Source organism: Eschrichtius robustus, chromosome 1 (assembly GCF_028021215.1).
Source record: "Eschrichtius robustus isolate mEscRob2 chromosome 1, mEscRob2.pri, whole genome shotgun sequence".
Classification (NCBI taxonomy): domain Eukaryota; kingdom Metazoa; phylum Chordata; class Mammalia; order Artiodactyla; family Eschrichtiidae; genus Eschrichtius; species Eschrichtius robustus.
In genome coordinates this window covers 817,080-829,595 of record NC_090824.1, presented here as the reverse complement: position 1 = coordinate 829,595, position 12,516 = coordinate 817,080, and the positions used below count along the sequence as shown (strand labels likewise).

Genomic DNA, 12,516 nt, shown 5'->3' with positions numbered 1-12,516 from the left:
TCCAGTTGCTTTCTTCCTGAGGGTGGGCAGCGGTTACTGTTGTGGGGACAGGGGGTTCCCCGGGGAGAGGCTTCCTCCTCTTTGCTCAGAGCCCAGAGACAGTACTGAGTACTGGAGGCTCTGTCCCAGGGGTCCAGGGCTCCAACCCTGCCCATGCCCACTGTCCTACACCCACTGCTCTCCTGCACTCAGTCAAGCGGTGAGCAAGGCAGACACAGCCCTTGCCCACCCTCAGGCAGTTCCCAGTGGGGACTGAGAGGCGGGTGGGCAGAGAACATAGACAAACAATGTAGAACAGCAAACTCTAAGGGTGAGGCATGCAGCAACACATGGGGAAGAAGACTGCTAAGACCCAGAGGGCAGGCCAGGGTCAGCCAGGTGAGGGGCTGGGAAGAGCACATGCAAAGGCCCTGGGGCTGAGGAGAACACATGGCCAGGGCAGAGCAGGTGAGGGGCAGAGGGGGAGGCTGGAGGTGGCGGTGAGTGCCGGCTGTGCTGGGCCTGCCTGGCTAGAGTCTTCCTGCTAAGACTGACGGGAAGTCACAGCAAGCAGCTGAGCTGGGCTGGGCTGCACGTTTGTGATTTACGTTGTCACAAAGATCCCTGGCTTGGGGGGAGGGGCAGCACAGGGTGAGGTCAGCAGGGAGGCCATAGGCGGCCACTGCCATAGTGCACACGAGAGGGGCCGGTGGCCGGGCCAGGGCCTGGCCGTGGAGGGGCGGAGGAGGGGGGACTTCGAGCGCAAGTAGGAGGCGGAATCTGGAGAACAGCCCCCCGCCGTGTGCCCCTCCCTCGTCCGAAGCTTCCTGCTCCTGGCCGCTGTGGGAGGAGACGATGGCCTGGACTAGTTCACACGGTGGGTGGTGTGGCTGATGCCGGGCTTGCTGTGCGGCCGGTTCCAGAAGCTGCTGCGTTTCAGCTGAGGCTCTTCCCCTGCTCAGGGCTGTCTTCGGCATGAAGGCACCAGTGAGGGACACTCACCCATCTCAAGGTTCCAGCTCAACCTGCCAGGGGACGCGGCCGCCCTGGAGCCCTTCCCACTGGCCAGCCCTGCCTCAGGGATACAGGGAGCCCCTGCCCGCCCTGCAACCCTGGGGAGACAGTGGTCCGGCCCCATCTGCCTCCATCCAGGCCCTTTGGGAGTGGGACAGGCTCCCTGCCTCCCGGCCCTGGGCACAGAAACCCCCTCGTGCTCATGGTCCCCTTCCCCCTCCTGCCCCCTAGAAGCCACAGCCCAGACCTAAGGGACCCAGGAGAGTTTCAAGACAGGAAGCTGGCCGCTTGAGGGAAGGGGCAGGCACTGGGGCTGCTGGCAGAGGGGATCCTCCCTCCTGGGGTCCCCTCCTACAGGGACTTCTGCACCCCTTGGGCCAGAGGGCTGGAGATCCAGAGGCAGCCAGGCTCTTGCCTCTTCCCTTGCTGGGCCAGGCTGCCCTGCCTCTTCCAGGAAGACCCCCAGCATTGTTCTGGGGCCCACTGGGCCACAACACGCCTCAGTCTCCCCGCCCCACCCGCCCGCTGACCCAAGGGCTCCCTCTCCAAGCTCCCCACACCAGGCAAGTTCTGGGATGGGTCTCAACTTGTGCCGGACAAGGCACAGACGAGGTGGAGGCTGCTCCGCCTGGCCAGGGGGCTTCAGGACCAGGCCGGGGTACAAGCTGCTGGGCGTCTGGACGGAGCCGGCGGGGCTCAGGAGTGAGCTGCGCTTCCGCCCGTGTTCTGCGGTGCTAAATATAGCGGCCAGGGAGGGGAGTTTCCGGTTACAGCCCCCCCAGCCCTGTGCCGGGAAATCAATGCCAGCTCCATTAGGTCCGGCGGTGGTGCCTGCTGACCCGCCCCATCGGGCTGCCAAGCAGAGTGCGGGGCTGGACTGCACCCAAGTCCGGGGCCCTGCCCCCACCCCCCGCCCCGCCAGGCTGGAGCCCGGCATGCTCCCCAGGGCACAGAGAGCCCCCAGCCCCAGCCAGTACCCACTAGGGGCCCCTCTGAGATGGTGGGCAGCGCCTGCAGCCCAGCCCAGAAGACCAGCAGAGCTCAGGAGGTGGGCATCAGGCAGTCCACAAGACGCAGGCAGGGTGGGGCGGCTCTAGGCTGGGCAGAGCTGCTGCCCTGGGAATTCTCCAGGTGTCCTGGGGCCCGGGGCGGCCCACTAGGCCTCCTCTGGATGGGGCGGAGCTGGGCTGCTCAAGACCCCAGTGCGGCGCGACCCTGCCGGCCCCCTGGACGCACACCCACGCCTGAGTGCCCCTCCCCAGCAGCGTGTCACTGCCTGGCTGGGCTCCCAGGAGGCCCCACCTGGGTGGCCCCACCTGGGTCACAGCCGGCATTTGCATACAGGTGATGCTGCTTGAGTGGGCCCCTTGGGTGCAGCTGTCCCAAGGCAGCCTCGAACGCCAGGCTCCGGGGGCTGTTGGCACTGAGCCACTCCCGGCGGGAAGGCCAGCGGGAAGGAAAGTGCCTGCCTGCCTGCCTGGGGTGGGCCTGGGGCGGGGCAGGGGGGCACAGGAGGGTAGGGGGACCTCAGCCCCAGGGAAGTGCCCCCACCTGACAGCAGGGTCTCAGCAGAAGCCAGGGCAGCATGTCCTGCCTTGGCATCTTCTACCATTCCAGCCCAGGGTCCAGTCCCAGGGGACACTGGGCACAGGGCACAAAGTCAGGTTCACGGCAAAGCTCCTGGTCACTCCAGCTCCCACGTGGCTGGCTCACCTGCCTGTCGGGCAGCATGCCCTGGACACCTTGCCCTCTCCAGGGTCAGTGGACCATGACCCAGGCTGCCCCCATCCCATCCCCTAGGGCACTGCCCAAGGGGCTGACCAGAGGGTTTGGGGGCCTCTGGGAAAAGGCCAGGCCAGGTCACCACCCTCAGAAGGGGTCAGGCCGGCCTTCCCTCCAAGAAGCCTGCCTGGCCCTCAGGCTGGGCCCTCATCCCCAACTGATGGCCCAGCCACGCCCACAAATGCCCATGACCATGGTGACCAGCACACATTCTTCACGGTGGGCTCCAGCCCACCCGTTATGTACAGAGATCTTAGTCGGTGCCTGGCCGAGCAGACATCCAGCCCTCCTGCGGCCCCAAGTGGTGCCAGCGTGCAAGGCAGGGGTCCTATGGGGCTTTCAGGCTACACCACACACAGGTTGGCAGGTGGGGTGAGACCTCATCACCAACACAGGGGACACAGGGCTACTGAGAGCCCCAGTCAGGGAGGGGACCCCTCACTGGCCCCAGAAGCAGGGAGCACGTGCCTTGTGGGCCTGTCCGCATCCTCTCCTGACGTGGCTGGCTCAGCCACCACTCCTGAGGCCATAGCTCCATCCATCGCCCAGTACCCAGTGGGCCCTGAGCGCTTGACGTGGCTGAGCCCGTCCCCAACCTCTCCTACCCGCAGAAGTGGCACTGCACGGCACTCAGCCTGTGGCACTACCCAGGGCCTGGCCTAGCCCCCTGCCAGCCGCCAACTCCCAATTGCCCCCTGCACAACCTGCAGCCAAGGCTTCTGCTCCGGTGGAGCTGAGGGGCTTTCACGTAGCCCGCACCCTCCCCTGCCCCCCAGCCCACCCCGGTCACAGCTCGGAGTCAGTAGACACAGGCTAGAGCTACACCAGCCTTTATTGGGTTTGCAGGGCAAGTGTCCAGAACTGGGCTCGTCCAGACACCCTGGAGTTTCACTGGGGACCCAGGCCAGGGGCCACGCGGCTAAGGAACCACGAGATACCAAAGATGACGCCGAGGGTCTTGGGAACATCCGGGTCATCTGCGAAGGCCCGGGCGCCATCCAGCGGCAGGTGCACAACCTCAATGAGCTCACCCTCCTCGGCCAGGCCCCCGCCTGGGCCACCCCGCTGGGCATCTGTCACCTCTGCGTAGAACATGGTCTGGCTGGAGCCGGTCACTCCCACACCAGACCTACGGGTTGAGACAGCATCTGCTGAGGCAGCCACACAGGCCCCGCTGGCCACCCCTGCCCCTTCCACAGCCCTCTCTCGTCCGCTCCTTCCAGCCCCTGGTAGGCGTGCTCCAGGATGCCCCCTGGCCCCCCAGATTCCCCCCTGTGGTGTACACACTCCATGTAATCCCCTCCCTTCAAGTGTGGAGGAAACCTAGGAACACGTTGGCTGTGACCTCCCACCGTGAATAGGCTCCCACGTGATGAGGTTAGGTCAGGCGATGAAGGCGGAATCCTGCAGATGTAATTAAGGGCCCTAACCAGGTGACTTCAAGTTCATCACAAAGGGAGATCATCCTGGGTGGGCCTGACGTAATCAGGCGAACTCTTCATTGCCAGTTCAGGGGTCAGAGATGGAAAGCGTCAGAGAGACACCTGAAGACAAGGTAAGCCACCATGCTGCAAGAGGGCCACGCGCCAGGGCCTATGGGCTAGGAGCCGACCATGGGCCCCCGGCGGACAGCCAGCGGGAGACAGAGCCCTCAGTCACGGCCACGAGGAGCTGGGAAGACAACCCTCAGCCCCAGATTAGACCTCAGCCTGGCCAACGCCTGACCGCAGCTTGGCGGTCAGGCTGCGAGACCCCGAGCAGGGGGCCAAGTCCCCAGCAAGCAGACTGCTGACCCACAGCAACCGTGAGGTTGTACACGGGGGTCGCTGAAAGCTGTTGAGTCCGGCAGGTGGTTCTGCGGCACCAGCACTCTGCTCACGCCGGGCCTCAGCCAGGCCTCTCCCCACACAGCGCGCCCCGGTTCGCACCCGGGCTCTGGCCAGTGCAGCCTGGGTCTGCGAGCACTGCCATGTGGGCACCTGCAGGACGCCTGTTCTGGGCTGGGTGGGGGGCTGGGGCTCACGGCGGGGTGGGGCGAGGTCCCCAGGGCCAGGACCAGGGTTCACAGGCTGGAGGGAGGTGTCAAGGAGTCCCCTCCCTCCCTAGGTGGTGGCCGGGAGGGGGCTTCTGGCCACCAGGAGGGGGACAGGCACCCAGGCAGAGGGCAGGGGCCCAGACTGGTGCCGGTGGAGGTCAGGAGTGCACAGCCGTGGTGACTGCTGGCCATGAGGACGGGGTGACAGACCGGAGGGGAAGGGCTGAGCATGGTTTGCAGGGGGAGAGGGGAGCCAGAGGGTGTCTGGGGAGACGTCCAGGGGATAAGGGAGACCCCAGGCCACCCCGGGAGGTTAGCTGAGGCCAGCCGGGGCCTGCAGCTGGAAGCGGCCCCAGAGGTGCGCCCCGCACGTGGGGCAAGGAGCAGAGCTGGAGGAGCTTCAAGCCTCCCACCCCCAGGCGGGGCCCCACCCAGACTGACCTCACCCAGCTGCTTCCTCCGCCCTCCGGCCCCTTATCTCCCTCGGACCCTTCCTGACAGCCCATTTCCGCCGGCAGCTACAGCCTGCGCCTTTGATGGAAGCAGCGGTCTGTGGGGTTTCCAGTCCCAGTTTCCGCCGGCGTGTGACGGACACCGGCGCCGAGAAGAATGTGCCCGGCCAGGCCGGGCACTGCCTCTCCCTGCTCACTCAATCACGTCCTCAGCTGGGGGATCTCAGACAAGCGCTGGGCCTTGTCACCTGGGACGGGCAGGTGAGTGGCCTGGCTCACCCCCGGGGCCACGGAAGGAAGCCGTGGGCCCTACCACAGGGCAGCACGAGCTCCTGCTCATGCAGCCCGCCGTCGGGCTCCCGGGGAGAGCTGCCCTGGCCCCCACTCCAGCCCCGTCCGGTCCTGCCTCCCCACAGCCAGCCATCCTCATCTCTCAAATGCAGTCTGAGCAGGCCACTCGCTGCCCAGAACCCTCCTTGGCTCCCCAGTACCCTCAGGATCAGGCCGTGGCCCAGAGGCCAGGGCCGCTTGTCCCCTTGCCCCTGAGCCTTTGCCATGCAGCCCCTCGGCCAGGACTCCACCCAGACTCACCTGCTCGGGGGACCCCAACCCTCCAGGGCACCTCCACCTGCCTTCCTCCTGGCCTGCCCACTGGCTCAACCCCTACCCGAGGTCAGGCCCCTTGGATTCTCCCGACCCCCCGGACCGCCAGCCCAAAGGCTCAGAGGCCAAGTGGCCACTGGCCAGCCACGCGGAGGATGCCTGCAGATAACTGAGGCCCCTCACACCAAGATGTCTGGCTCTTTGGTGTAGAAACCCTACGTTTAAGTTCCCGGGACTAAAGGTCAACTTCCCCCCCCCCAACTCCCAGGCCGGGGGCGCCCGGACGAGGCCCTGGGTGTCGCCGAGGGGGCCCAGGCCCAACACTGAGCGGCCCCTTGCTGGACTGAGGAGGGCCCCTCCACCCCTGGAGAAGGCCGCCAGGGGCTCAGCATCAGGGCGACACCATGAGACCCTCCTCCTGCTCCCAGACTTGACCAAGGTCAGGGACCCATCGCGGCATCCGCAGGCCAAGGGTGGGCTTCACCCCGACATCCTGCCCTGGGAAGACGGCCCCAGCTGCCGGCCTCACGGGGGGAATGAGGGGCAGGCGGGCACCTGGGCTTTGGCGAGGGCGGGCCGCACTTCGCCCCCCAACCCCGGCCCAGGACTCGGCCTTTCCCTCGCCCCTGAGCCGCTGTCAGAGCAGACCTGTGACTCACCCCCACCCCCAGCGCTCGGCGCTTAATCCCACAGGAAGTAGAGGCATCTGTCAGCAGCAGCTGCCACCCAGAGCCGGAGCCGAGCCAGCCCCGCCGCGGTGGAGGGCACGGGGCCAAGCACGCTGCAGGACTAGCCCTGAGGGCCCCGGGTTCCAGCCCAGATCACGCCCTGAGGTGCGTTCAGTCCAACCTTCCCCCAGTGTGGGAAGGTTGAAAAACAAGGAGCAATCGCCCTGCTTGCACACCCCTGGGAACCGGGTGCTCACCACCTCCCAGGCAGCTCGTCCCATCCCCTGGGCTGCGCTGGCAGCAGACGGCCCTTCCCCAGCCCCGCAGGCCCACGGGCCCAGCCCCACTCACTTGTACGTGGCGACCCGGCGCAGGTCGGAGGGGGCCAGGTGGTAGCCGCACTCCTCCCACGCTTCCTTGCAGGCCACCTCCTCCAGCGAGAGCCCGGGCTCGTCCACGAGGCCGGCGCACAGCTCGAACGTCACCCCTGCCGAGCCCGGCAGCGCGGGCCGCAGCTCCCGGGGCCCGTCCTGGTCCACGGCAGCCAGGGACCCCGGGAAGAGGCGCTCCACCTCGCCAGCGTACACAGCTGGTCGGGGGAAGGCAGACCGCGGTCACCGCCCTGTGGTGGCCAGCTCCACGTGACGCGCTCTGGCCGGACCCCCTTGCCGGGCCTCAGTTTCCTCTAGAGCCCTCTCCCCACGTCTGCACTCTGACCCTAGGACCCCAGGGGCCTGAACGTGAGCGTGCCAGCCTCCCCTCCCCCCATACCCCTCTCGGGCCACCTCACCTGGCCGGAATTGCTTCACCAACACCAGGCTCCTTCGAGAAGAGTTGAACATGAGAATGGTCACACTGCAGGGGGAGAGCCCCAGCTCAGCATAGAAGCAGCCCCCTCACCTCACCCCCCCCTGGGGGCCCAGCCCACCTCCTCTCCTCCACAGCCCAGGAAGGTGGTGTCCCTTGCTCAGATGGGCAGACTGAGGCCCAGGCTGGGTCACAGCTTGCCAGGGTCACACAGTCAGGCTAGGACCCAGGCCTCCTGTATTCCAGCTGGCAGGACGGGGACCGGGGGGTGGGAAGGACATACTGGGCAGCTGGGCAGGCCGGGGGTAGAAGCAGCTGAGGGCGGGTGACTGACGGGACACGTGGCCCCTGCTGGCCAGCTGCCGCCAGCCACACTCCTGAAGCCACGCTGCCATCCGGCCCATACTCCCAACGCTCGGGGGCAAGGGCGCCTGGGCAGCCTCCCTCAGGTCCAAGAGGGCCTGCCCACCACCATGGTCCAGGTGGCCTGAGCTGGGACCCAGCTCGGGCTCCAGGCCTCGGGCTGACCCCTCAGTGAGAGGACAGGGAAAGTGGGGACTTCAGACACGCAGAGGCGGGTGGGGCTCTGTGCCCCTGGGCCCGGTGTCCCTGCAGACATCAGCCTGGGGCTTCCCCGGCGGCCAGCCAGGCTGGGCCCTCACCTGTCATGGGTCTTCATGAAGTCCCACGACTTCTGGGTACCATTCTGCAAGAGGCAGGGCAGCGGTCAGGGAGGGCTGAAGGGCTGGCAGCGCGGGTGGAGGTGCTCCAGGGAGTGAGAAGGCCACACAGACCCACTGCACCAGGCCAGTCACGGCCCGGGCCCATCGGGAGCGAGGAGCTGCAGTGGGGGGGAGGGGGTAGCCGCCAGGGTGGGCAGGGAAGTCAAGGACAGCCAGATGCTCTCAAGGGGTGAGGCAGAAAACCGGGGCAAAGGGTGGGAAGGTGTCCCAGGCACAGCATGAGCCGCCACCCAGCACAAGCTGAGCATGAGAAGCTGCAGAGAGATGTAGGCTGTCACCAAGTGTGGGAAGGACCATGGGGGTGTGGGGGAGAGGCAGGCATGACGTGTCCTCACAGTCAGGGCGAGGGGCAGGAGGGGTCCCAAGTGGGTAGAGCAGAGATCAGGTTTTCATTGCTGAAGCTCCCTTGGGCCACTGGACAAAGGGTGACAGGAGGGCAGCAGGGGCAGGCGGGCCTCCTGAGAGCGCAGCAGCCCCGGGAGCAGCTGGGGAAGGGTGTGCCTGCGCCGGGCAGGAGCTCAGCCCGCAGGACGTGATGATTCAGTGATGACGACCGGACAGTGGACGGCCCTCTCCCCGGCCCGGCTTCTGTCCTGGGCTGTCTCTCCTGTGTCCTGTGGTCCTGCTGCTCTGTCACTTCCTGCCACCCTCCTGCTCCCCGACCCTGGACACCCTGCCCAGCAGCTCCCAGGGCTCTGAGCAGCATTCAGTGAACAAAAGGCAGTGCGGGGGGCCAGGGCCTGGGCCAGCACCGCCGGGGGCGGCCAGAACCGATGCTAGCGGGGTTCCAGCCGGCAGGGGGCATGAGGGGCCAGAACCCTGCCAGCTGGACACCACTAAGCGAGGCAGGCTCCCGTCCTCCGGGCTGTTCCGCCTGGCCCTGACCCCTCCCCAAGGGGTCTCTGAGGACGGGGCTGGCCCTGGGGCCCTAGAGCCCAGCCCTGTGGACGCCCACCACCGGCTTGCTTAGCCCACTGCCGCTCAGCCACTGGGTCAGCCCTGCGCCCTGGCGAGCTCCTGACCCCACACTTGGGGCCCCGTCCGAGCCACGAAACAGACATGGATCTGAGCACCAGAGACACCGAAAGTGCAACCAGGGCTGCAAAAGAGCGAGGACACTAAGGAACAGCCTGTGTGAGGACCTCCTGGAGGAGGTGACACTGCACCAGGCCCCACAGAAAAGAAAGAGCATTCCCAGCAGTGGGCCCTGACAGGCAGAGGCCCACGTGCTGGTCTGAGGGGAGCTGGGAAAACTGGTCTGAGCTGGGCCTGAAGGCAGAGGCCCACGTGCTGGTCTGAGGGGAGCTGGGAAAACTGGTCTGAGCTGGGCCTGAAGGCAGAGGCCCACGTGCTGGTCTGAGGGGAGCTGGGAAAACTGGTCTGAGCTGGGCCTGAAGGCAGAGGCCCACGTGCTGGTCTGAGGGGAGCTGGGAACACTGGTCTGAGCTGGGCCTGAAGGCAGAGGCCCACGTGCTGGTCTGAGGGGAGCTGGGAACACTGGTCTGAGCTGGGCCTGAAGGCAGAGGCCCACGCGCTGGTCTGAGGGGAGCTGGGAAAACTGGTCTGAGCTGGGCCTGAAGGCAGAGGCCCACGTGCTGGTCTGAGGGGAGCTGGGAAAACTGGTCTGAGCTGGGCCTGAAGGCAGAGGTGCTCCGGACGGGCAGTAGCCTCGGCTTCCAAGCGGGAAGCAGAGCCGATGTCCTGTCCTGTGCAGGTCGGGCTGCCCGGGAGGCCGTTGTGAGGCACCACCCCAAGAGGCAAGCCTGGGCCTGCCTGCAATCTGGCCACCCCAGGGCCAGCCACCCCCCAGGACGAGCTCTGGGGAAGGCCTGCCCCCGAGTCTGCCATGTGCCAGCTGTGTCCCCTGCCTCCCTCAGGGTAAGTGTCACCTCGTGCTGGTTTCAGGTACCCTCTCGGATCAAGATCAAAACATCTGTCAGACCCTCAGGTCCAGCCAAGGCAGGGTGCAGGGGAAGGTCCAGAGGGGCCCACTGAGGACCAGCCAGCCCCTCCCAGAGGGTCAGGACCCAGGCCTGGCTCATCTTCCAGGGCCCTGGGAGGGAGGAACAAGACTGGAGTTTAAACACAGCCCCCCCCCCCAGAGCCATGCGGGTGCCCTGCCTCTGGTTGGTCTGTCTGTCCATCCACCAGATCTCCCCTGGCCATGGGCGGCTACTGACCAAAGGCTGCAGATGCCCCTCAGTGACATTTACCACCCAGCCCAGTGTCCCATGGCCCCTGGGAAACACCACCCCGGCCCCCAGCCTGTGTCCATCGCAGCCTACCACCCGCGTGGGCTCAGCTTTGGTTACCAGCACCCATCCACACTCCACAGGAAGTGGGGGAGGGTGCCACAGCCATAGGCCACGTGCCTGGACCACACGTGCCACAGCGGTTACGTGCCTGGACCACCCTGCGCCCACCTGCTGCCCCCAGAGCCCCAGCCCCTGGAGGCTGTGCGGCCACAATCAGGCATCCCCGCCCCAGGCCAACACCAGAGAAAGGGCAGCAACCTCCGTGTCCCTGCACTCTGCCCCTCAACCAACCCCGGCTTCTGCCCCAGGCCGGTGCTGCCAACTTGGGTCCATCCTGGGGATAGGAATTCCCTGTCCCCTAGAGCCAACGGGACAGCAGCGACAAAGGAGGGGGGAGGGGAGTGCAGCCTCTCTCAGGCTGGGCGTCAAGAGGGCTTCACAGGTTAGTGAGAGCAAGGGGCCTGGGGAGGAGCGGAGGCACAGGCTGCTGCAGGCCGGGGACGGCCCGGCAGAGGGGCACCAAAGACCTGCACTACCGGTCCTAACTGAGGACCAGGGAGGGCCTGCACCAGACTCGGAGGAGTGCAGTCCTCACCTGGACGGCGTGGAGGAACTCGGTGCAGCGGCAAGCGGAAGGCGGGGGCCCGACTGGACAAACAAGTGTTTCCTGTGAGCCTACTACTTGCACGGCGCCAGGGGAGGCGGTGTGGTCCTGCGCTCCCTCCCCGGGCCGGCAGGAGGAGGTGACGCCCCGGCAGGCAGCCCACCTGGAGAGGCTCTCCAGTGCTCACCAGCTCCCTCGCCGGCCTCCTCTGTCCAGAACGGAGACCACCACCACCGGGAAGCTTTCCCTGATCCCCGGGGCGCCCGATACGTCCCACCGCAAAAAAGGGCCGGGGCCCAGCAAAGCCTCCTTGGAGGAATGAGTGGTCCCCCGAGGTGTCCCTGCCCAGAGCCGGGCGCTCGCTCAACCGGTCTGCGAAGCCGGACTCACGGGCAGAGCGCTCGGCGGAGAGGCGGGGCCCGCGGGGCGGGGGCACGAGGCCATGGGCGGGGCCATGGGCGCGGGGGCGGGGTCCGGGGCCGGCGTCGGGCCGCGGAAGGCGCGGAAGGCGGGTTCACCTGGCGGTAGTGCAGCGTGAGCGGCAGCAGGTAGGGCGAGGCTGCGCAGCGGCCCACGGCCGCCCCCTCGATGCGCTCCATGGCGGCGCGCGGCGTAGCGCGGGCCCGGGGCGGACGCGGGCAGAGTCCGCTCAGGACTCGAGCGGGCGGGCGTGTGACCGGGCTCTGCGCATGCCCGGTGCGCGCGGGGCGGGGCGGCGCGGGGCGGCGCGGGGCGGCGCCGAGCAGGGAGGGCGGGCCCAGCGCGCAGGTAGCACCTGCCCCGGTCCCCGTGCAGGTCGGGGGCTCGCGACCGCCGGGGGCTCGCCAGGTGGGCCCCGCGACAGGGGGGGGGGTCAGCCGAGTGTGCGGCAGGGCGGGACGGGCGCAACTGGAGGGGACGGTCTGAGAGGTGATCGCCGGTGCTGGAGCGGGGGGGTGACTTGGGCGTCCTGGTTGGGGGGAGAGAGACGCAGCGCAGCTCTGGGGGAAGGGGGGATGAGCCGAGCGGATGCCTCCCCCGGTGGGGCTGACCAAACCCCGAGACTGGGTCGTCGGGGGCGGGGCGGGCCTCCAGGGAAGGAGCGACTAGGCCCTGAAGAGAGAAGCTGGCGGTCACAGCTGCCTCGCCGCCGAGCCCGAGAGGAGGAAGGCAGAGGTGGATTGGGGGCTGCGCACGGGGTCCTGCGTGCGCCGTGGTGGGGAGAGAGTGTCTACACCTCTAGGGGCCCCTGGGTGGAGGGAGAGAAGGCTCTGGAAAGAGGGCAAGGTGAGAGGAGCCTGAGTGGGGAAGGGAGAGGGACCAGGGTCTAGGCAGAGCCAGGCCCTCCCCGCGGGGCTCCGGCGGGCTGGCGGGGAGCTGGCCTGGGCCCGACTGTCCCCCTGCCCCCCCTGCCCCACCGAGAGGAGCTGCCGCTCGCTGTCTCCGGGGCTGCCCCTCTTCCACCTCAGCCGGCAACTAACTGCTCTTCCCTCCCCCAAGAAGGCCCTCCCTGCTGAGGAAGGGCCCCCTCCTTGCTTGGATGTGGATCCCAAGGACCTGCTTCAAATGCAACCGCTGCCTCCCCAGGGACAGGC

At 67.4% G+C, this 12,516-nt stretch overlaps 1 protein-coding gene across 3 annotated transcripts; it reads right to left on the bottom strand.

Annotated features, from left to right (window-relative positions):
- Positions 1-3,589: 3,589 nt before the first annotated feature.
- Positions 3,590-11,612, bottom strand: NUDT14 (nudix hydrolase 14). Of its 3 annotated transcripts, none has more exons than XM_068545860.1 (5): positions 11,461-11,612; positions 8,003-8,046; positions 7,324-7,388; positions 6,885-7,122; positions 3,590-3,904 (listed from the first exon to the last, which is right to left on the bottom strand). In XM_068545860.1, exons 1-5 carry the CDS (start codon positions 11,539-11,541, stop codon positions 3,664-3,666), a joined length of 669 nt encoding a protein of 222 aa, XP_068401961.1. In that variant the 5' UTR covers positions 11,542-11,612; the 3' UTR covers positions 3,590-3,663. The 3 variants fall into 3 exon arrangements, with proteins under 3 accessions (XP_068401961.1, XP_068402144.1, XP_068402051.1); XM_068546043.1 differs by having other exon boundaries at positions 3,590-3,857; XM_068545950.1 differs by having other exon boundaries at positions 7,324-7,355.
- Between the last annotated feature and the right edge of the window lie 904 nt (positions 11,613-12,516).

What these genes read in the sequence shown, in the direction of transcription:
- NUDT14 (XM_068545860.1), bottom strand. Translation starts at nt 11,541, where the DNA reads ATGGAGCGCATCGAGGGGGCGGCCGTGGGCCGCTGCGCAGCCTCGCCC. An exon ending in TTCATGAAGACCCATGACAG is followed by an intron (nt 7,389 to 8,002) that starts GTGAGGGCCCAG and finishes CTCCCCCTGCAG; the next exon opens with TGTGACCATTCTCATGTTCA. An exon ending in CGCCGGGTCGCCACGTACAA is followed by an intron (nt 3,905 to 6,884) that starts GTGAGTGGGGCT and finishes CTCAACCCGTAG; the next exon opens with GTCTGGTGTGGGAGTGACCG.